The sequence below is a fragment of the Nomascus leucogenys genome, chromosome 2, assembly GCF_006542625.1.
Source record: "Nomascus leucogenys isolate Asia chromosome 2, Asia_NLE_v1, whole genome shotgun sequence".
Classification (NCBI taxonomy): domain Eukaryota; kingdom Metazoa; phylum Chordata; class Mammalia; order Primates; family Hylobatidae; genus Nomascus; species Nomascus leucogenys.
The window spans coordinates 21,095,132-21,117,841 of NC_044382.1; the positions used below are offsets into that span (position 1 = coordinate 21,095,132).

The 22,710-nt window shown below is 46.3% G+C and overlaps 2 protein-coding genes across 2 annotated transcripts in view; one reads left to right on the forward strand and one right to left on the reverse strand.

The window, feature by feature from the left end:
• Positions 1 to 1,735: 1,735 nt before the first annotated feature.
• Positions 1,736 to 11,955, reverse strand: C2H5orf52 (chromosome 2 C5orf52 homolog). Its single transcript, XM_003268583.3, has 3 exons — positions 11,668 to 11,955; positions 8,221 to 8,329; positions 1,736 to 2,053 (listed from the first exon to the last, which is right to left on the reverse strand). Exons 1-3 carry the CDS (start codon positions 11,877 to 11,879, stop codon positions 1,895 to 1,897), a joined length of 480 nt encoding a protein of 159 aa, XP_003268631.2. The 5' UTR covers positions 11,880 to 11,955; the 3' UTR covers positions 1,736 to 1,894.
• A 58-nt stretch (positions 11,956 to 12,013) lies between these two features.
• SOX30 (SRY-box transcription factor 30) overlaps positions 12,014 to 22,710 on the forward strand; it is a 66,622-nt gene continuing 55,925 nt past the window's right edge. Inside the window, exons 1-2 of the mRNA XM_030825878.1 lie at positions 12,014 to 12,164; positions 15,676 to 15,730. Of these exons, the coding sequence (XP_030681738.1) occupies positions 15,679 to 15,730 (52 nt within the window). The 5' untranslated portion in view covers positions 12,014 to 12,164; positions 15,676 to 15,678. The remainder of the gene's footprint in view (positions 12,165 to 15,675; positions 15,731 to 22,710) is intronic.

Consider the following 22,710-nt stretch of genomic DNA (forward strand, 5'->3'; position numbering starts at 1 on the left):
CCTCCTGGGCTCAAGCAATCCTCCCACTTCAGCTTCCCCTGTAGCTGGGAGTACAGGCACACGCCACCACACCAGGCTGATTTTTCATTTTATTTTATTTTTTTTGTAGAGACAGGGTCTCACTACGTTGCCCAGGTTGGTCCCAAACTCCTGGCCTCAAGTGATCCTCCCACCTGGACCTCCCAAAGTGCTTGGATTACAGGCATGAACCACTGCACCTGGCCAAACTTAGACCATCACGCAAAGCTCCTGTATAGGGGTACTTCCATTAGCTGGGAGACCCAACTTGAATGACAGTGGCTTGGTGACAGAAGCTTTGAAAATGCTCCTGGATGAGCAGACTGGATAAGGAATACCACTGGGAATCACTTTGTAAAGTGATTAGTCAAGTTAAACTCTCCCTGAGCGATCATTTTGGATAAGCCTGGACTTTCTTGCTTTGCTCAGAGCAGGATTTGTTTCCTTCCACTCAGCAGACATTCATGAAGCATTATGTGTGCAAAGCTCTGTGCCACATCTCAGGATCTAAGAAATGGAAGGAAGTGCAGAAACCACCCACCAGCCCCACCATTCCTGAAGAGCAAGTGGGAGAGCTGAAACGCAGAGAAAGATTACTGAGGGAGACAGGAGGTCCCAGTCCAAGGCCTGCCCCTGGCTCTGTCCCCTCGGCCCTGATAGGTCTGCAGACTTTCAAAGTCAGCAGCTGGACCAGGCCCAGAATTCTAATAGGCAGAGTAACACTTCTGACTTAACAAAGGGCTGGGCTGGAAAGTGTTCCTGCTAGGGGTCTCCAGGAATTAAATGACTTTGGTGGCCATGCACGGTGGCTCATGCCTGTAATACCAGCACTTTGGAAGGTCAAGAAGGGAGGATCACCTGAGATCAGGAGTTCGAGACCAACCTGGCCAACATGGCGAAAACCCTTCTCTACTAAAAATACAAAAGTTAGCCAGGTGTGGAGGCGCATGCCTTTAATCCTAGCTACTCAGGAAGCTGAGGCAGGAAAATCACTCGAACCTGGAAGGCGGAGGTTGCAGTGAGCCGCGATTGCGCCACTGCACTCCAGCCTAGGCAATAGAGTGAGACTCCATCTCAAAAAAAAAAAGAAAAGAAAAAATGCCATGTAGGAAATGACATACAGATAAGCCTTGAAGGATGAAGAGAGAGCTAAAGGGGCATTCCAGATGAAGGATCTTCACAAATAAAGCTACAGTGTGGGGACTATCCGGGTGTAGTCTGGAGAACAGGCAGAACAGGGAGTGGGGACCACTGGAAGGCTACTGGAGCCATCATGGTGAGAACCACTGGAAATGATGAGCCCTGGGCTCAGCACTTTACATCCTCATGCTAGACCTTGGAGGTAGGTTCCCTTACTACTACCACATTCTTTCAGATAAGGATATGGAGGTCCAAGGAGGTGACAAGGTAACAAGGCTGACTGGTGGTAGAGATAGCACTTAAGCCAGGTCCTTCTGATGCCTCCCCCTGACCTCCTTACCACTGGAATGCCAGGCAGTGGCATTACTGAGGCCTTCCATTTAAGGTACCACTGTCCCAGCACACTTGGCTTGGCATGTCACCTCAGACAAGTGGGCACCGAGAGGTCAATCTTTGCCTTAAGCATGGAAGCTAGCTTGATCCCACATTTTTGAGTTGAGCATCTATGAGACTATCAGGACCTCCTTCACCAGAATAGAGGGGATGCATGGGCAAGGAATATGAGGATTGCTGAGGATTTGTTATGCTCCGCTGTCTGCTGGTTTCTGTTTATTGTTCTACAGTTGTGTAGGTTGTAGTTACTAGTTCTTCTTGGGTCACACTGGTGTCATCGTGACCCTGGGGCAGATCCCTTTGCCAGAACTAGGGTGGTTGGCCTTTCTTGGGAGACTGGAGTTTAAACTGGTCGTGGTACCCCGAAGGTTAAGTACTGGTCGATGTTCACGGATTCCTCTCTCCATCGCCCCAGTTTTCTGAGCTGCTCTGTCATGAACTTTTTTTTCAGGTGTTCATAGTAGTGGCTGATCTTTTTCTTGGTCTTCTCTAAAGCGCTCACCTTACAAAAAACAGAGGTGAGGTTAGGATCAAGATCCTAAAGAGGTGAGATTAGGATTACTTCACAGCAGGGCAGGCATCTGTGCTACTGATATGGGAGTGGGAAAAGTGTCAGCTGGACCCTATGTACATTCCATATACTTTCACTCACAGGGAGCCTATTTCTCTATTTGTAAAAAGCGTGCATTAAGCTAGATAACTCCAAGGCCTGGCACAGTGGCTCACGCCTGTAATCCCAACACTCTGGGAGGCCAAGGAGGGTGGATCACTTGAAGTCAGGAGTTTGAGAGCAGCCTGGCCAACATGGTGAAACCCTGTCTCCACTGAAAATACAAAGATTAGCCAAGCATGGTGGTAGGCACCTGTAATCCCAGCTACTCAGGAGGCTGAGGCAGGAGAGTTGCTTGAACCAGGAGGTGGAGGCTGCAGTAAGCCGAGACCGCACCAGAGCACTATAGCCTGGACAACAGAGTGAGACTCCGTCTCACACTGAATTCTACTTATTTCTTCTATTGTATAACTTCTGTCCTGTCCCCCAAAAGATGGTAAGGTGTGGGAAGCCAACATCCTATGTCTTATTCATTTACTCCAATGAGCTAGCTACAGGAGAGGATACTAAGAAAAACTGCCACAGGTCTTCACAGTAACTCCAATGTAGTCAGGAGGTAAGACACATGCTCAAATATTTCTTTTTTTTTTTTTTTTGAGATGGAGTCTCGCACCGTCACCCAGGCTGGAGTGCAGTGGTGCTATCTCAGCTCACTGCAAGCTCCGCCTCCTGGGTTCACCCCATTCTCCTGCCTCAGCCCCCCGAGTAGCTGGGACTACATGCGCCCGCCACCACACCCGGCTAATTTTTTGTATTTTTAGTAGAGACGGGGTTTCACCGTGTTAGCCAGGATGGTCTCGATCTCCTGACCTCGTGATCCGCCTGCTTCGGCCTCCCAAAGTGCTGAGATTACAGGCGTGAGCCACCATGCCCGGCCCACATGCCCAAATATTTCTAAGAGAGAAAGTGATCCACTTCCAAAAGAAGCACAGAGTTCAAGGAAGGGAGATATCACAACAAGTTTCACTTGGCTGGGTGCTGGGGCTCACGTCTGTAATCCCAGCACTTTGAGGGGCTGAGGCAGGTGGCTCACTTGAGGCCAGGAGTTTGAGATCAGCCTGGCCAACATGGGGAAACCCCATCTCTACTCAAAATACAAAAAAAGCCTAGCTGGGTGTGGTGGCATACGCCTGTAATCCCAGCTACTCAGGGGGCTAAGGCACAAGAATCGCTTGAACCCAGGAGGCAGAGATTGCATTGAGCCAAGATTGTGCCACTGCACTCCAGCCTGGGTGACAGAGCGAGACTCTGTCTTGGAAAAGAAAAGAAAAGCTACCCAGAGAAGTTAGCACATAAACTGAGGCTAGGTTTTGAAGGATGGTGAGGTTTGGGGCATGTAGAAACAATGTGGTGGGTGGTGATCCTGGGAATGTACGTTTTTAACAAGCCCTCCAGGGGATTCTGGTAAGCACTAACATTATCTGAAGACCTAGTACAAGGTTAAGCAAAGGACTTCTTCATAAAGTCCAGTCAATATTGACATGATTACTTGACATGAGGAATTAAAGACGGAGGGTGGGTACTAAATGACATAGTTCAAGTCTGTGTTCTCCAAACCTGGCTGAACATCAGAAGTGTTTCAGTTGCTTGATACAAACGTAGGCCCCAAGGATTCTTGCTTAATAGGGTTTGGATGGGGGCCAGCAATCTCCACTTTTGTCATGCACCTGAGATTATTCTGATCCAGCCATTACCAAGTGGCTGCTATTACCACCATTTTCTTTTTTTCTTTTTCTTTTTTTTGAGACAGGGTCTCACTCTATTGCCCAGGCTAGAGAGAGTGCAGTGGCACAATCTTGGTTAACTGCAAACTCCACATCTTGGGTTCAAGTGATTCTTGTGCCTCAGCCTTCCAAGTATCTGAGATTACAGGCTCAAGCCACCACACCAGGTTAATTTTTGTATTTTTAGTAGAGATAGGGTTTCACCATGTTGGCCAGGCTGGTCTCAAACTCCTGACCTCAAGTGAGGCACCTGCCTCAGCCTCCCAAAGTGCTGGGCTTACAGGTGTGAGCCACTGCGCCCAACCTTATTACCACCATTTTCTTTTCTTTTTCTTTCTCTTTTTTTTTTGAGAGGGAGTTTCACTCTTGTTGCCCAGGCTGGAGTGCAATTATGTGATCTTGGCTCATCACCACCTTGGCCTCTCGGGTTCAAGAAATTCTCCTGCCTCAGCCTCCCAAGTAGCTGGGATTACAGGCATGTGCCACCGCACCTGGCTAGTTTTCTATTTTTAGTAGAGAGGGGTTTCTCCATGTCGGTCAGGCTGGTCTTGAACTCCCAACCTCAGGTGATCCGCCCACCTCGGCCTTCCAAAGTGCATGAGCCACCGCCCTGGCTTACCACCATTTTCTAGTCCACCCCATGACAGTAGGCTTTTTGGCCTCTCTCAACTAGTGATTTTACCTTGAGCATGACTCTTACCAATCAGGGTTTCTCAACCTTGACGCTACTGACATTTTGAGCTAGGCAGTGTGTGGTGGAGGGCTGTCTCATACACTGCGGGATATTCAGCAGCATCCCTGGCCTCTACCTACTAAATGATAGTAGCACCACTATCATCGTTAATATGAAAAATGTAATAATCAAAATGTCTCCAGACATTGCCAATATTCCCTGAGGGGCAAAACCTCTTGAGGACTGCAGCCATAGATGAAGGAATAGCAGCCACCATTCACTGTTCTCAGAGCATACTCAGGGGATGCCTAGGATGCTAGAACCTAGCTGTCCTCCTTGAAATCCATGGCTAGCCAAAGACACCTCTTCCCCTAATGTGATCACACTTTTAGAGAGACGGAAACACTGCCACATTGTCACAGAGGCCTTCAAATCCTCTGAGTTCCTACAAGCTGGCCTCTCTGCTAGTCACTAGGTCTATAAACTGGAGAAGCCAGTGTCTGTCCTTAGGGAGAATATCCTGCATGATGGTTAGTCAGACTGGGGTTTGCAACTCTGTAGTGACTCACTGTGTGATCTTAGTGAAGTTCCTCCATCTGAGTCTCAGTTTTTGAACGATTAAATGGGAGTAATAATACATAATAGGTGTCAGGTTACCTAAAACATATAAGTGCTCCATATAGCTTTAAAAGGAAGTTTCTGAGACCAGGTGCAGTGGCTCATGCCTGTAATCCCAGAACTCTGGGAGGCTGAGGCGGGCAGATGACCTAAGGTCAGGAGTTCGAGACCAGCCTGGCAAACATGGTGAAATCCTGTCTCTACTAAAAATACAAAAATTAGCCAGCTGTGCTGGCACATCCTGTAGTCCCAGCTACTTGGGAGGCTTAGGCGGGACAATCGCTTGAACCTGGGAGGTGGAGGTTGCAGTGAGCCAAGATGGTGCCACCATGCTCCAGCCTGGGTGACAGAGGGAGACTCCATCTCAAGAAAAAAAAAAAAGGCCTGGGCGCGGTGGCTCATGCCTGTAATCTCAGCACTTTGGGGAGGCCGAGGCGGGTGGATCATGATGTCAGGAGTTCGAGATCAGCCTGGCCAACATGGTGAAACCCTGTCTCTACTAAAAATACAAAAATTAGCTAGGTGTGGTGGCTGCAATTCCAACTACTTGGGAGGCTGAGGCAGGAGAATCGCTTGAAACTGGAAGGTGGAGGTTGCAGTAGACTGAGATGGAACCACTGCACTCCAGCCTGAGCAACAAGAGTGAAACTGTCTCAAAAACATAAATAAATAAAAATGAAAAAAAAAAAAAAAAGGAAGCTTCTGGGCAGCTGAAAGTTGGCACAGCCCTCAGCTATACATAAAGCCAACCCAGGAGCTTCCAATTAAGAGAATTGCAGAGTTCCTCGCCTCACCTAAGGTGTACAACATTCCCCACTCACTGAGTTGGCCCCCAGCTTATCATAGGCCTCTCAAAATACTCCACACCACCTGACCACAATGATTGCAACAGGGATGGGCCCATGAACCAAGTGGGGCCAACTGGATTCCTGCTCCAGGATTTGTCTAACTGGAACAGCAGTGGAAGCACTCCTTGTGGTCTACAGGCCAGGGTTTCCTGTGGCTTTTCTCCCCAGATTCAGCCAGTCTGATAAGGATACCAGTGTTCAGAAAGCCACAAAGGGCTGGGCACGGTGGAGCATGCCTATAATGACAGCACTTTGGGAAGCAGAGATGGGCAGATCACTTGAGCCCAGGAATTTGAGGCCAGCCTGGGCAATATGGTGAAACCCTGTTTCTATTAAAAGTGCAAGCATTAGCTGGGCATGATGGCACGTGCCTGTAATCCTAGCAACGTGGGAGGCTGAGGTGGGAGGATTGCTTGAACCCAGGAGGTTGAGGCTACAGTGAGCTGTGATCGTGCCACTGCCCTCCAGCCTGAGCAAAAGAGTGAGACCCTGTCTCAAAAAAAAAAAAAAGAAAAAGAAAAAGAAAAGAAGTAAAAAAGAAAAAGGAAAGAAAAAAAAGAGAAGGATACAAAGACGATGAGAGAGAATGGAAGACATACCTGGTGATAGTACAGCCCCTGGCTACTTTCCCCAAAAACATTGGCGACTCTGCCCTATCCATCCTTGATTATGTAAACCCAACTTCTCTATTTTGCTTGAACTAGTTCAAGTTCAGTTTATATTACCTGCAACTGAGAGGATCTTAATAGATCCTATTTTACAAATGAGAAAGCAGAGTCTGGAGGAAGTGTGATTCACCCAGGGTCACACAAAGCTGGCTTGCCCATCTATTTCCACTGCACCACACCCATGGAAGTGTAGCAGAAAGAGAAATGCCCAGGTTCCTACTCTTCTTTTGGTGTTTGTGACCTTCAAGAGGATCTGGCACCATCTCTTAAGGATCTCTAATTGTTTTTAATGTTAGAATCCCATGGCCCATCCAGACTTGACCCTGGAACACAGAGGGAAGCTCAAAAGAGTCAAGAAGCGGGCAGAGGCTGGGCGTGGTGGCTCACTCCTGTAATCCCAGCACTTTGGCAGTCTGAGGTGGGTGGATCACCTGAGGTCAGGAGTTCGAGACCAGCCTGGCCAACATGGTGAAACCCCCCCCACTACTAATAAAACAAAAATTAGCCGGGCGTAGTGGTGCATGCCTGTAATTCCAGCTACTTGGGACGGTGAGGCAGGAGAATTGCTTAACCCGGGAGGTAGAGGTTGCAATGAGTTGAGATAGCACCACTGCACTCCAGCCTGGGTAACAAGAGTGAAACACTGTCTCAAAAAAGAAAAGAAGGTGGCAGCAGCTCAACCCTGGGCACCCTGCTCTGCTTGAAAGAATGAGTGTGTTCCTGGAGTCCATCTTGTTCACTTGTCTTTCCTAGTGCCCAACACAGCACCTGTCCCAAGCAGGCCCTAAGGATAGGCTTAATGAATTCATCAGTCAGGGTCTATGGGAACAGTGGGGTGACAGCACTGAGGATTTCGAGTAAGCAGGTCAAACTCTACCTGTCCATAGCAAAAAGTGGGAGAAGAGCCTCAGTTCTCATCTGGAAAACGGGGATAATCCCCAAAGGAAAAAATTGACAAGATGGTGTTGAGGCCCATTCAAACTCTAGGACCCAAGACTTTGGTTTTCTGTTTTTTTGTTTGTTTGTTTGTTTTTTGAGATGGAGCCTTGCTCTGTTGCCACACACCTGGCTACTTTTTGTATTTTTAGTAGAGACAGGATTTCACCATGTTGGCCAGGCTGGTCTCGAACTCCTGACCTCAAGTGATCCTCCTGCCTCAGCCTCCCAAAGTGCTGGGATTAGAGGTATGAGCCACTGCCTGTGGCCTAGGACCCAAGACTTTGTATGGGAGAAAATAAGAATCCATTCATGGATTCCCTAAATAGAGAGATAATATGCTTTCAGAAAAAAAAGACCGAAGAGACATGGAGTCTTTCTCTCTGGCTCCCTTAGCCCAGGAACAGGTGTGACACCTTGCGCAGGTTAGTAACCCCGAGTATCAATTGCCTCCTCTGTAAAATGGGGCCTACCTTAGAGCACCTTGATGACTCCCTATCACCTCTATGATCCCCCAGCATATAGGGAGAATGAAATGAATATGGGTCAAGCTACTAACACCCTCTAATGCAAAAGCTTGTGGCTACTTTACCTCCATCTCATACATGCGTTGTGCGATGCGGTTATCATGAATAATCACCCGAGATAAATGGCTCTTGGGTAAAGTTTTTTTCATTGCTGCTTCACTGGAATTCATTAAGCTGGAGCAGGGAGGGAAAGGTGGCACAGGTTACAGACGGCTGGGGCCTGGGTCAGAGCACATTTGATGGGGTCCTGAGGGAGTGGCTGAGGCTTCTCCAGGTTTCTTAGGACAAGTGCAGCTCTGCCATAATTTTCAAAAGAACAGGGGAGTAACCACAGTTTCTTGTTGTGGAAAAGTTATGCTAAAGGAGTATTTCATGGATACCATGAAAAGCCATTCTGAAGATGTAAAATGGCCCAGTGCAGTCCACAAGAGAAGAATTATCAGGAACTCAGAACCATCCTCAGAAGCAGTCATCCTTTTTGTGTTTTTTGTTTTTTTGAGATGGAGTTTCACTCTGTCTCCCAGGCTGGAGTGTGGTGGTGCAATCTTGGCTTACTGCAAACTCCACCTCCAGTTCAAGCAATTCTCCTGCCTCGGCCTCCTGAGTAGCTGGGACTACAGGCACTCGCCACCATGCCTGGCTAATTTTTGTATTTTTAGTAGAGACGGGGTTTCACCATGTTGGACAGGCTGGGTTTGAGCTCCTGACCTCAAGAGATACACCCACCTCAGCCTCCCAAAGTGCTGGGATTACAGGCAAGTGCCACCACGACCACCCAGCCAAAAGCAGTCATCTTGATGATCCTTCTTAAGGATGAAATGGTGAGAGGAGTCTTAGAGGAGAGGAGTAAAGTTGTAGGGTAGGATTCAGAAGGATGAATCTGAGAGGTGTTTAGCTTGGGGGGCACTTGCTCTAGAGCATATGCCCCAAGGGGATCTGGGAGGTGGGGGTTTGGGGGAGTATAAAACAGAGCAGGGAGAAATGAAAATGAAAAGCTTGGACAGGTGTTACGCTGGTTAACAGGGAAATTCTGGAAGAAAGTTTGGGGAGTTTAGAAAAGTGAGGGAGGTATGGGATGACTCGGGGTTTTAGGAGACTCTGAAAGGTGAGAGGTGAAAGATGGGGTGGGGTGGGGTAGAATGGAGCCAAGTACTCCAGATGAAAATACAACAATTTGGTCAAAATGAGAAAATGGTGAAAAGTGGATACACTTCCAGGCACTGAGTTTTCACTTTTTGATAATTTGGTTACACCACGAAGTAGTCTTATGAACATATACCTTTAAATGGTTTTGTCCATTTAAAAATATTTGTTCAGGACCGGGCATGTTGGCTCATGCCTGTAGTCCCAGCACTTTGGGAGGCTGAAGCAGGCGAATCACTTGGAAGTCAGGAGTTCCAGAACAGCCTGGCAAACATGGTAAAACCCCGTCTCTGCTAAAAATACAAAAATTAGCTGGGCGTGGTGATGAGCGCCTGCAATCCCAGCTACTCGGGAGGCTGGGGCAGGAGAATCACATGAACCCAGGAGGCGGAGGTTGCAGTGAACTATTGTACCATTGTGCTCCAGCCTGGGCGAAAGAGTGAGACTCTGTCTCAAAAAAAAAAAAAAAAAAAAAAAAATCGTTCATATTTTCTTTCTAAAATGTGGAAACAAAATGTACAATATTGAATAAATTTTGGTATGTCATAAAATAAAATACATGTAATTGTATATGAAACATAGACACGGGTGGTGTATTAGATGGGAGAAGAAAGCAGGTTACTAGAAACTGAACTTTTTGTGATGTATTGTTTTTAAAGTGTAAGTATGTTGTCATATATATATTATATATGAATGAAGCCTGAACAAAATGCACCAAAATGCTAACAGTGATTGTCCCTAACCAATCATGCTGCTAGTCTGTCTTATTTTTCTTATTTTATTTTATTTTTATTTCTTTGAGATGGGATCTCACTCTGTTGTCCAGGTTGGAGTGCAGTGGCACAATCTCCACTCACTGCAACCTCTGCCTCCCAGGCTCAAGCAATCCTCCCACCTCAGGATCCCGAGTAACTGGGACCACAGGCCAGCCACCACGCTCGGCTAATTTTTTGCATTTTTGGTAGAGACAGGGTTTCACCATGTAGACCTGGCTGGTCTCGAACTCCTGAGCTCAGGCGATCCACCCTCCTCAGCCTCCCAAAGTGGTGGGATTACAGGCATGAGCCGCTGCACCTGGCCTTATTTATCCATAAGTGTATGCTACTTTTATAATTAGGACAAAAAAGACAATTGTGGAAGGGTAAAACATTTTGAAGGACTAGCATTTTTTTCTAACTGATGCCAGGTGCAGTGGCTCACACCTGTAATCCCAGCACTTTGGGAGGCAGAGGCAGGCAGATCACCTGAGGTCAGGACTTCCAGACCAGGCTGGCCAACATGGTGAAACCCCGTCTCTACTAATAATACAAAAATTAGCCAAATTATTAGTACAAAAATTGTACTAATAATACAAAAATTACATGGTGGCACACGCCTGTAATCCCAGCTACTCAGGAGGCTGAGGCAGGAGAATCGCAATTCATTTTCAGCCTATTTGGAACTGGAGTGTCGTGTATGTTTTTAGATTTACAAACTAATATGAACAATCCAATTTCCCAGTCTCCCATTTACATTTTCTGACCTCTATGCACATCCTAGGTATGAGGATGTGCCATTGCGGCTGTGTCATTGCGGCTTCCCTGTTGAAGAGGGTATGAGGTGATGGAAAAGGCTGGTTTAGAGATCAAGACGCTCAAACATAAAAGTCCCCCAAATCCTGGTTTTTTGTTGTTGTTGTTTAAAAAAAAAATCCCTAAAACATTTAAGGACACATAAAACTCTTCACCCACGCAGTGGATGCACCAAATTTACCAATACTAGAAGGGGAAGAGGGTGGCAACGACTGGAAATATTCCCTTTCAAGTAATAAAGGTCATTTTGAACCAAATTGCTTTCCATCTCAAGTTCTCCATGGACAGGAGCCTGAAGGATGCAGTGAGGGAGGTTTGTGGAATGGAAAGGAGCGCGGGTAATTGGGGTTTGTGAGGATCCGGGCCAGGCAGAGGGAACTGGGGTTTTTTCCAGGACCACTGGGGAACAGAGAGGCTGAGAAGGGGCATATGAGACAGATTCGAACTTGGGAGGACCTGGGCCTCGCCAGGCTCTAAGAGTCAGGGCTCACCCCCTAGGGCGCTGCGGCCACACGATGTCATGCCTGGGGGACTGACGGGCCGGGACCAATTCTGAGAAAATGTCGACTGGAGATGGGGATTCCAGGTTCTCCCGGGATTCCGGGGCGAGGGAGTTCGGGCTCCAGGGGATCCGAAGAGCTAGACTGGGAAGGAGCTGGGGCATGGGGCTACGAGAAATCGACTATGATGGGGTGTGAAAAAGGGCCGGGGTCAGGCTGAGGAGAGCGCGAGTCTCAGAGTTAGGGTTCCCTCGCGGGTCCGAGGGTCTGACGAACGCTCTGGGCAGGCGGGCCACACCTGAACAGCACCGGCTGCTGCGCGGACCTCGGCCGCGGGAAGCAGATCTGCGGCTGACCCCCTACGCCGATTTCTGGGCGGCGGCCGAGTCTATCGCGCTGATAGTTCGAACCCGAGGTGGCGCCGGAACTGGTGGTCGCCTGGGCGGCGGTCCCGTAGATCGTGGAGGATCCCAGGTCACTGGTGACCAAGGGCCTAGTCGGCTGTGTCATTGCGGCTTCCCTATTGAAGAAAGAGTTGGAAACTGGAGGCTGGTTGCCAGCCCAACTAGGTGGGCGCGTGCTGACGAGGAGTGAGTCCCTGGGCGGAGCCCTGAACCGAGCGCGGCGCGTTGCCTGGGAGACACATATTGGCTGTGGGGAGGGGGATGGGGGCTGTTGGACATGAGCGCAGAGCCCGGAGGCCACGGACGCGGTAATATTGTCCCTCGGCGTCCGCCACGGTGAGACCCGGCGCGTTGCTGTGAACACCGACGGGTCTGGAAGAAGTGGGGTGAGGTGAGCTGAGCAGACACTTTCCGCTTCGACGCGGGGACGGCAGTGACCCCGGCTTGCTGGAGGGGCGGGTAACGGGTTGAGCCAGGGTGGGGCTGCTCAGGGGCGTGGAGCTGAGGCCTGGATTTCTCTGAAGACCCGGCACAGGCGATTCCTTTCTGCGACGAGACAATTGCTATGGAAACCAAAGTGCTAGGCTGGCGGGGATTGAGGCTCCAGGATCAAGACTGGTCTCTTTCCGGAAGACCCTTGCCCGAGGCTTCGCGGGGCGGCTGCTTCCTGAACGAATCCGCCACTCTCCTGTGGGGTCTTGACACCGAGGAGGCGAAGAAGCCTATTCCAATGCCAGCTCCCCCGGGAAACCTACCTGGCCCACCCTTATAAGTGATGCCTCGCTCTCGTTAACTCTTAGACTTTGTTCCACGTTTATAACCTAGTATTTCGGTAACGCCCGGCGGTGTTTGTTCACTTTTCCCACACATAATGGACCACAAAGACTTGCTTCCGGACTTTGCTTATGACTCTGAACAAGCCATTTTTCCCACTGGGTCTCACTTTCCTCTCGTGTAAAATGGAAATATTAACTCTAGATGCCGGTCTGGTTAGGTTTGAAGATCGAACCAGATGAGGGAAGCCAAAGACTTCATAGGCTGTAAAGTGGTGAAACTGAACTGCTACCGAGTTGCTATTTTTTTCTCCCCTCCCTCTCCCTCAAGCTAAAAGTTCTTCAGATCTCTTGTGATTTCTTCAGGCGGTCTTGGGACTCCCTAGCCTCCGACCTGGAATAGATCTTCATTTCCACAGAGCCCTTCATTTTAACTTCCCTATCCAAAGCAAGAAAAATAGTTATCATTTTTAGAGGGCTTACTCTGTGCCAAGCCCTGATAAAACTCTTTACCTGGATTATCTCATTAAATTTCACAACATCTTTTTAAGGTAGCCACTGTTATCCTCTTTTTAAGCTCTGTCTGCCTGTAATTGCCTATTTAATGTCTGTTTCCCCCACTAGACTTTGAGCTCTGAGAAAAGGGGCCGTGACTGTCTTGTACATTTCAGTATCTCCAACACCTAATATAGTGCCTGATAAATATTTCTTAACTGGCATGAAAATGACTGACCCTCCTCCCATCACTACCCTTACCCTCAAGAGCATTGTCTCTCCTGCAGACTTTTAGTTGCTGTGATGAACAGCACATTCCTTTATTCCGATGACTCACTGGTTTGAGGGGCCATCAGTTCACTTCTCTCTGGATTATCTGATGATGAGGATCCAGAACATCCCTTAGCATTTAGGCTTCCACCTGGGTTCAGAAGCCTTTTTCCTTGCCCTTCATATCGTCTCTAGAACAAGGCAGCCCTAGCTGCCCTTCCTGGGGTGAGCCTGATGCATTTGAGTCTAGGGCATTGGCAGGTAGGATTTACCTATACAACCTTTGGCTATTCTCTTCAGTAGCCTTGGAACCACCCCCATCCCCACTCAGCCTGTTCCTGGAATTCTAGAGAAAAATGGCTAGACCGGGTGCCATGGCTCATGCCTGTAATCCCTGCACTTTGTGAGGCTAAGGCGGGCGGATCACTTGAGGTCAGGAGTTTTCGAGACCAACCTGGTCAGCATAATGAAACCCTGTTTATACTAAAAATAAAAAAATTAGTCAGGCGTGGTAGCGCCCACCTGTAATGCCAGCCACTAGGGAGGCTGAGGCACGAGAATCAGTCTAACCCGGGAGGCGGAGGTTGCAGTGAGCCAAGATCGTGCCACTGCACTTCCAGCCTGGGCGACAGGAAGTACTTTGTCTCAGATAAATAAATAAATAAATAAATAAATAAATAAATAAAATTGATGGGCGCGGTGGCTCACACCTGTAATCCCAGCTCTTTGGTAGGTCGGGGAGAGCAGATCACTAGAGGTCAGGAGTTTAAGACCAGCCTGGCCAAAATAGTGAAACCCCATCTCTACAAAAATTAGCCGAGTGTGGTGGTGCCTGCCTACAATCCCAGCTACTCAGGAGGCAGAGGCAGGAGAATCGCTTGAATCCAGGAGGCAGAGGTTGCAGTGAGCCGAGATAGTGCCACTGCACTCTAGCCAGGACTACAGAGCAAGACTCTGTCTCAAAAAATAAATAAATTAATAAAAATAAATCAATTAAATGACTTTGCCTCCCTCCCCAATCCCAGCACCCAGGCATTGTGCCTTGCAGCAGGTCCTAGCTGAGCATTTAAGCACAAGCCTCTGCTGACCCTTTTTGGTCTCTGTGGGATCTGCCCTAGTCTAGCAGCCAGAGCCCTAGGTGCACATTTGGCACCTTTTGGCCTCGTGACCTCACCTGTCAAAATGCTTTCCCACCACTTATCTCATGGGGTCCTCTCTACAATCCTGGGAAGTGAGGAGAGCCGGGATTCCCATTCTCACTTTACAAATGAGCAGCAGGATCCTGGGATCCAGTACCAAATCTACCACTAATTCCTTACCTGACCTTGGCAAGTCACCTTCCTACTCCCAGGCTCAGTCACCTATCAATGAAATAGGAGAGGCGATCTTCACAAGACAGCTATATGGTCTCTTCCACCTTCCCAACCTCTCAGAGTGGAGAGGTGACTTGCCCAAGATCAGAGTGAACCAGAGCTGAAGCACTCCCAGTCTGCAGGTCCCCATCACTGATCAGGAAAAACCAGAAGTGTCACAGCAAAGAAGAAAATCCGTTCTTCCACCTTTATGTTCTGATTGTGTGTTCAAGGGCCACATAGATAGGTGAGTGGATGGATGGATGGATGGATGGATGGATGGATGAGTGGTTGGATGGATGAGTGGAGGGATGGATGAGTGGATGGATGGATGGATGAGTGGATGGATGGTTGAAGTGGTGAGTGAATGGATGAATGGATGGATGGATGAGACAGATATGTCAGAACTTTGGGATCACTCTTAGCAGCAACTTCAGCAGCTACCTACCCCCCCGCTCCCTGACAAGTTACCCCTCTGATTCCAGCTGGCTAACCCTTTGGCAGGATCCTCTGGACCCACCAAATTCTGAATCCGTCACATTCTGAAATCACTGCCCCTGCCTGACAGCCTGGAGCTAGGACCTGCAGTGTGGGGAAGAAGTCTTCATCCCAGGCTTCCTTCTTGACACGTTATCAACCACTGTGCTCAACAGCTACAGCTGTAGGAGAAGAGTCAGTGGCCAGGGACCATAAATGAAGGCTCCAACCATGGGCATCCCTCACAGAGCAATTCCTTTGGCCAATAATGGCTGAAATAAACTCTGTGCTCATAATGAAGCTGAGAATCACTGGGGTGGCAGCCTGGCATGGGAAGAGCATGCCCTGTGCATCGTATGGCCTGGTTCACATCTGACATTAAGTTCCTCCACCTCTCTGTGCCTTGGTTTTCTTGCCTGTAAGATAGGCGTGATGCCTGACAAGTGTTGTTGTGGGGAATGAATGAGGTAAGATATAAAATGCCTTGCAGGTCATAGGTGCTCATTAAACAGAAGTTCCCTTCTTTTTGTTTCAGGTCATGGAGAAATGCTGTAGAGGGAAGGAACAAAGTGTACTGTGCATCCAGCAAGGTTTGTATGTGTGTACGTATGTAAGTATGTATGTATGTATTTATTCTGAGATGGAGTCTCGCTCTATCGCCCAGGCTGGAGGGCAGTGGCACGATATCAGGTCACTGCAGCCTCTGTGACCTGGGTTCAAGTGGTTCCCCTGCCTCAGCCTCCCGAGTAAAGTTGCTGGGATTACAGGGGCCTGCCACCACACCCGGCTAATTTTTGTATTTTTAGAAGAGACAGGGTTTCACCATGTTGGCCAGGCTGTTCTCAGATTCCTGACCTCAGGTGATTCCGCCCACCTTGGCCTCCCAAAGTGCTGGGATTACAGGCATGAACCACTGTACCCAGCCTCAAGGTTTTTAAACTGGTTTTTCCAAGTACTCCAAAGCAGTGAAATGCATTTGGTGGGGGAATGAAGGGAGGGGAAATGAAATGTATTTTCAACAACAAATGAAGTTGTGTTCAAACATACTTAATCTCTTTAAGAGATAGTACTTTTCATCTGTCCACTGCCATCATCATAGAACTTCAGGCACAAGGAATACTCCACAGAGATTTTCCAGTGACAAGCTGAGCTCATCTCTTTATTTCATAGGAGTCGGGGGCAGCAGTCAGGACTCCTATGTCTCATCCCTCCACTTCTTGGGTGAGCCTCTCCCTCATCCACATCCCCCTAACCCAGCCTAACTCTCCCTAATGGCCTGTCCATCTCAGAGTGGGTGAGAAGTTCTTCAGATACCTGGTGGAAGAGACACCTGGGTTGGAGTCCAGCTTTGATGTTAAAGAGCTGACCTTGGCCAGGCATGGTGGCTCACGCCTGTAATCCCAGCACTTTGGGAGGCCAACGCAGGTGGATTACCTGAGGTCAGAAGTTGGAGACCAGCCTGGCCAACATGATGAAACCCCGTCTCCACTGAAAACACAAAAATTAGCCGAGTGTGGTGGTGCATGCCTGTAATCCCAACTATTTAGGAGGCTGAGGGAGGAGAATCGCTTGAACCCAGGAGGTGGAGGTTGCAGTTAGCTGAGATTGTGCCACTGCGCTCCAGCCTGGGTGCCAGACCCAGACCTCATCTCAAAACAAAACAAAACCAAAAACCTCATCCATAAAATGGGGCTAATAAAATTACCTATTCTGCTGTCGGGAAGATTCAATGAGATCGTGTTTGAAAAGAGCTGGGCCTTATACCTGGCACATGAGGGCTCAATAAATGTTAATATGCTAATGATTTTGATGACCTGAATGGGATCCCAGGTGAGATTTCCTTTGAACTGAGGTAGGGGTGTGTGTGTGTGTGTGTGTGTGTGTGTGTGTGTGTGTGTGTGTGTGTGTCTACTGGACTAAAGAATCTTTCAGCTGGGCATAGTGGCTCACACCAATCCCAGCACTTTGGGAGGCTGAGATGGGAGGATCTCTTGAGCCCAGGAGTTTGAGAACAGCTTGGGCAACGTAGCGAGACCCTGTCTCTACAAAAATACAAAAATTAGCCAGGCATGGTGGCATGTGCCTGTGGTCCCAGCTACTCTGGAGGCTGAGGTGGAGGTGGGAGGATCGCTTGTGCCCAGGAAGTCAAGACTACAGCGAGCCATGATTGTTCCACTGTGCTCCAGCCTGAGTGATAGAGTGAGACCCTGTCTCAAAACAAACAAACAAACAAACAAAAACCTTTGGCCAATCTCCTTAGCTTCAAGATTCCATTTCTCCCACAATATCTTCCCATCCAATACCTCTCCATTCTTCACTCACTAATTTTTCTTTCTTTTAATCTTCTTCTCTCCCAATAACTAAGTGGCTTTCAAGAATTTCATTGCTTTGAAATTTGAGCCGAGATCGCACCACTGCACTCCAGCCTGTGTGACAGAGTGAGACTCCATCTAAGAAAAAAAAAAAGGGAATATCCTGCAAGATGGTCAGTCAGACCAGGGTTTGCAACTTTGCAGTGACTCACTGTGTGATCTTAGTGAAGTTCCTGCATCTCTTTGAGTCTCAGTTTCCTGAACTATTAAATGGGGGTAATAATGCATAATAGATGTTAAGTACCTAAAACACCTAAGGGCTCCATATAGTTTTATTTTTATTTATTATAAATAAATTATAAATTATAATTATTTATATTATAGATAAATTTATAAATAAATTATAAATTATAATTATTTATATTTATTTAAATATTTATATATTTATTTAAAATAAATAATATATATTTAAAATAAATATATTATTTAATATAAATAATATATATTTAAAATAAATATATATTTATTTATATAAATAATATATATTTAAAATAAATATATATTTATTTAATATAAATAATATATATTTAAAATAAATATATATTTAATTTTATTTTGTTTTACTTTTTTTAAATTATACTTTAAGTTTTAGGGTGCATGTGCACAACGTGCAGGTTTGTTACATATGTATACATGTGCCATGTTGGTGTGCTGCACCCATTAACTAGTCATTTAACATTAGGTATATCTCCTAAAGCTATCCCTCCCTGCTCCCCAAACCCCACAATAGGCCCCCGTGTGTGATGTTCCCTTTCCTGTGTCCATGTGTTCTCATTGTTCAATTCCCACCTATGAGTGAGAACATGCAGTGTTTGGTTTTTTGTCCTTGCGATAGTTTGCTGAGAATGATGGTTTCCAGCTTCATCCATGTCCCCACAAAGGACATGAACTCATCATTTTTTTTTTTTTTTTTTTTTTGAGACGGAGTCTCGCTCTGTCCCCTAGGCTGGAGTGCAGTGGCACGATCTTGGCTCACTGCAACCTCTGCCTCCCGGGTTCACGCCATTCTCCTGCCTCAGCCTCTCCAAGTAGCTGGGACTACAGGCGCCCACCACCACGCCCGGCTAATTTTTTGTATTTTTAGTAGAGACAGGGTTTCACCATGGTCTCGATCTCCTGACCTCATGATCCGCCCGCCTCGGCCTCCCAAAGTGCTGGGATTACAAGCGTGAGCCACCGCGCCCGGCCGAACTCATCATTTTTTATGACTGCATAGTATTCCATGGTGTACATGTGCCACATTTTCTTAATCCAGTCTATCATTGATGGACATTTGGGTTGGTTCCAAGTCTTTGCTTTTGTGAATAGTGCCACAATAAACATATGTGTGCATGTGTCTTTATAGCAGCATGATTTATAATCCTTTGGGTATATACCCAGTAATGGGATGGCTGGGTCAAATGGTATTTCTAGTTCTAGGTCCCTGAGGAATCGCCAGACTGACTTCCACCATGGTTGAACTAGTTTACAGTCCCACCAACAGTGTAAAGCATTCCTATTTCTCCACATCCTCTCCAGCACCTGTTGTTTCCTGACTTTTTAATGATTGCCATTCTAACTGGTGTGAGATGGTATCTCATTGTGGTTTTGATTTGCATTTCTCTGATGGCCAGAGATGGTGAGCATTTTTTCATGTGTCTTTTGGCTGCATAAATGTCTTCTTTTGAGAAGTGTCTGTTCATATCCTTCACCCACTTGTTGATGGGGTTGTTCTTTTCTTGTAAATTTGTTTGAGTTCATTGTAGATTCTGGATATTAGCCCTTTGTCAGATGAGTAGATTGCAAAAATTTTCTCCCATTCTGTAGGTAGCCTGTTCACTCTGATGGTAGTTTCTTTTGCTGTGCAGAAGCTCTTTAGTTTAATTAGATCCCATTTGTCAATTTTGGCTTTTGTTGCCATTGCTTTTGGTGTTTTAGACATGAAGTCCTTGCCCATGCCTATGTCCTGAATGGTATTGCCTAGGTTTTCTTCTAGGGTTTTTATGGTTTTCAGTCTAACATTTAAGTCTTTAATCCATCTTGAATTAATTTTTCTGTAAGGTGTAAGGAAGTGATCCAGTTTCAGCTTTCTACATATGGCTAGCCAGTTTTCCCAGCATAATTTATTAAATAGGGAATGCTTTCCCCATTTCTTGTTTTTGTCAGGTTTGTCAAAGATCAGATAGTTGTAGATACGCGGCATTATTTCTGAGGGCTCTGTTCTTTTCCATTGGTCTATATCTCTGTTTTGGTACCAGTACCATGCTGTTTTGGTTACTGTAGCCTTGTAGTATAGTTTGAAGTTAGGTAGCGTGATGCCTCCAGCTTTGTTCTTTTGGCTTAGGATTGACTTGGCAATGCAGGCTCTTTTTTGGTTCCATATGAACTTTAAAGTAGTTTTTTCCAATTCTGTGAAGAAAGTCATTGGTAACTTGATGGGGATAGCATTGAATCTATAAATTACCTTGGGCAGTATGGCCATTTTCACGATATTGATTCTTCCTACCCATGAGCATGGAATGTTCTTCCATTTGTTTGTATCCTCTTTTATTTCATTGAGCAGTGGTTTGTAGTTCTCCTTGAAGAGGTCCTTCACGTCCCTTGTAAGTTGGATTCCCAGGTATTTTATTCTCTTTGAAGCAATTGTGAATGGGAGTTCATTCATGATTTGGCTCTCTGTTTGTCTGTTATTGGTGTATAAGCATGCTTGTGATTTTTGCACATTGATTTGGTATCCTGAGACTTTGCTTAAGTTGCTTATCAGCTTAAGGAGATTTTGGGCTGAGACAATGGGGTTTTCTAGATATACAATCATGTTATCTGCAAACAGGGACAATTTGACTTCCTCTTTTCCTAATTGAATACCCTTTATTTCCTTCTCCTGCCTGATTGCCCTGGCCAGAACTTCCAGCACTATGTTGAATAGGAGTGGTGAAAGAGGGCATCCCTGTCTTGTGCTAGTTTTCAAAGGGAATGCTTCCAGTTTTAGCCCATTCAGTATGATATTGGCTGTGGGTTTGTCATAGATAGCTCTTATTATTTTGAGATATGTCCCATCAATACCTAATTTATTGAGAGTTTTTAGCATGAAGTGTTGTTGAATTTTGTCAAAGGCCTTTTCTGCATCTATTGAGATAATCATGTGGTTTTTGTCTTTGGTTCTGTTTATATGCTGGATTACGTTTATTGATTTGTGTATGTTGAACCAGCCTTGCACCCCAGGGATGAAGCCCACTTGATCATGGTGGATAAGCTTTTTGATGTGCTGCTGGATTCGGTTTGCTAGTATTTTACTGAGGATTTTTGCATCAATGTTCATCAGGGATATTGGTCTAAAATTCTCTTTTTTGTGTGTGTCTCTGCCAGGCTTTGGTATCAGAATGATGCTGGCCTATATTTAAAATATATATTTGTTTAAAATAAATATATATTTAAAATATATATTTGTTTAAAATAATATATATTTAAAATATATATTTGTTTAAAATAATATATATTTAAAATATATATTTGTTTAAAATAATATATATTTAAATATATATTTGTTTAAAATAATATATATTTAAATATATATTTGTTTAAAATAATATATATTTAAAATATGTATTTGTTTAAAATAAATATATATTTAAAATATATATTTTAAACAATGAGAGAGAATGGAAGACATACCTCGTGGTAGTATAGCCCCTGGCTACTTTCCCCCAAAATGTTGGCGACTCTGCCCTGTCCGTCCTTGATTGTGTAAACCCAGCCTCTTTATTTTGCTTGAAGTAGTTCAAGTTCAGTTAATATTACATGCAACTGAGAGGATCTTAATAGATCCTATTTTACAAATGAGAAAGCAGAGTCTGGAGGAAGTGTGATTCACCTAGGATTCCACAAAGCTGGTTTGCCCATCTATTTCCACTCCACCACATGCATGGAAGTGTAGCAGAGAAATGTCCAGGTCCTTACTCTTCTTTTGGTGTTTGTAATCTTCAAGAGCATCTGGCACCATCTCTTAAAGAACTCCAACTGTTTTATTTTTCTTTTAATGGAGTCTCACTCTGTCACCCAGGCTGGTCTCAAACTCCTGGCCTCAAGTGATCAGCCTGCATCAGCCTTCCAAAGCACTGGGATTACAGGCGTGAGCCACCATGCCCGGCCTCCAACTGTTTTCGACTTGGGCTCAACCCTGGGCTCCCTGCTCTGCTTGAAACAATGTGTGTGTTCTTGGAGTCCATCTTGTTCACTTGTCTCTTCCTAGTGCCCAACACAGTACCTGTCCCAGGCAAAAAGTGGGAGGAGAGCCTCAGTTCTCATCTGGAAAATGGGGATACTCCTGGAAGGAAAAAACTGACAGGAATGTGTTGATGCCAATTCAAACTCTAGGACCCAAGACTTCAGTTTGGTTGTTTTTGTTTGTTTGTTTTTGTGACTAAGTCTTGCTCTGTTGCCCAGGCTGGAGTGTAGTGGCATGATCTTGGCTCATTACAATCTCTGCCACTTAGGTTCAAGCAATTCTCGTGCCTCAGCCTCTCATGTGGCTGTGATTACAGGCGCGCACTTCCACACCTGGCTAATTTTTGTATTTTTAATAGAGACAGGGTTTCACCATGTTGGCCAGGCTGGTCTTGAACTCCTGGCCTCAAGTGATCCACCTGCATCGGCCTTCAGAAGTGCTGGGGTTAGAGGCGTGAGCCACTGTGCCTGGCCTAAGACCCAAGACTGTATGGGAGAAAATAAGAATCCATTCATGGATTCCCTAAATAGACAATGTGCTTTCAGAAAAAAGACCCAAGAGAATGGAGTCTTCCTCTCTGGCTTTCTCAGACACGTTGGGCAAGTCAGTAACCCTGAGTATCAATTGCCTCCTCTGTAAATGGGGCCCGCCTTAGAGCACCTTGATGACTCCCTCTCACCTTTATGATCCCCCAGCATGTAGGGAGAATGAAGTGAATATGGGTCAAGCCAGTAACACTCTCTAATGCAAAAGCTTGTGGCTACTTTACCTCCATCTCATAGATTCGTTGTGCGATGTGGTTATCATGAATAATCACCTGAGATAAATGGCTCTTGGGTAATTTTTTTTTTTTTTGAGACGGAGTCTGGCTCTGTCGCCCAGGCTGGTGTGATCTCGGCTCACTGCAACCTCCGCCTCCTGGTTTAAGTGATCCCCCTACCTCAGCCTCCCAAGTGGCTGGAACTACAGGCACATGCCACCGTGCCTGGCTAAT

Excerpts from the sequence above, each read along its gene's own strand:
- C2H5orf52 (XM_003268583.3), bottom strand. The coding sequence starts at position 11,879 with ATGACACAGCCGACTAGGCCCTTGGTCACCAGTGACCTGGGATCCTCC. Across the intron at positions 8,330-11,667 it reads CAGCAGCCGGTGCTGTTCAG|CTTAATGAATTCCAGTGAAG; the intron begins GTGTGGCCCGCC and ends TCCCTGCTCCAG. Across the intron at positions 2,054-8,220 it reads AACGCATGTATGAGATGGAG|GTGAGCGCTTTAGAGAAGAC; the intron begins GTAAAGTAGCCA and ends GTTTTTTGTAAG.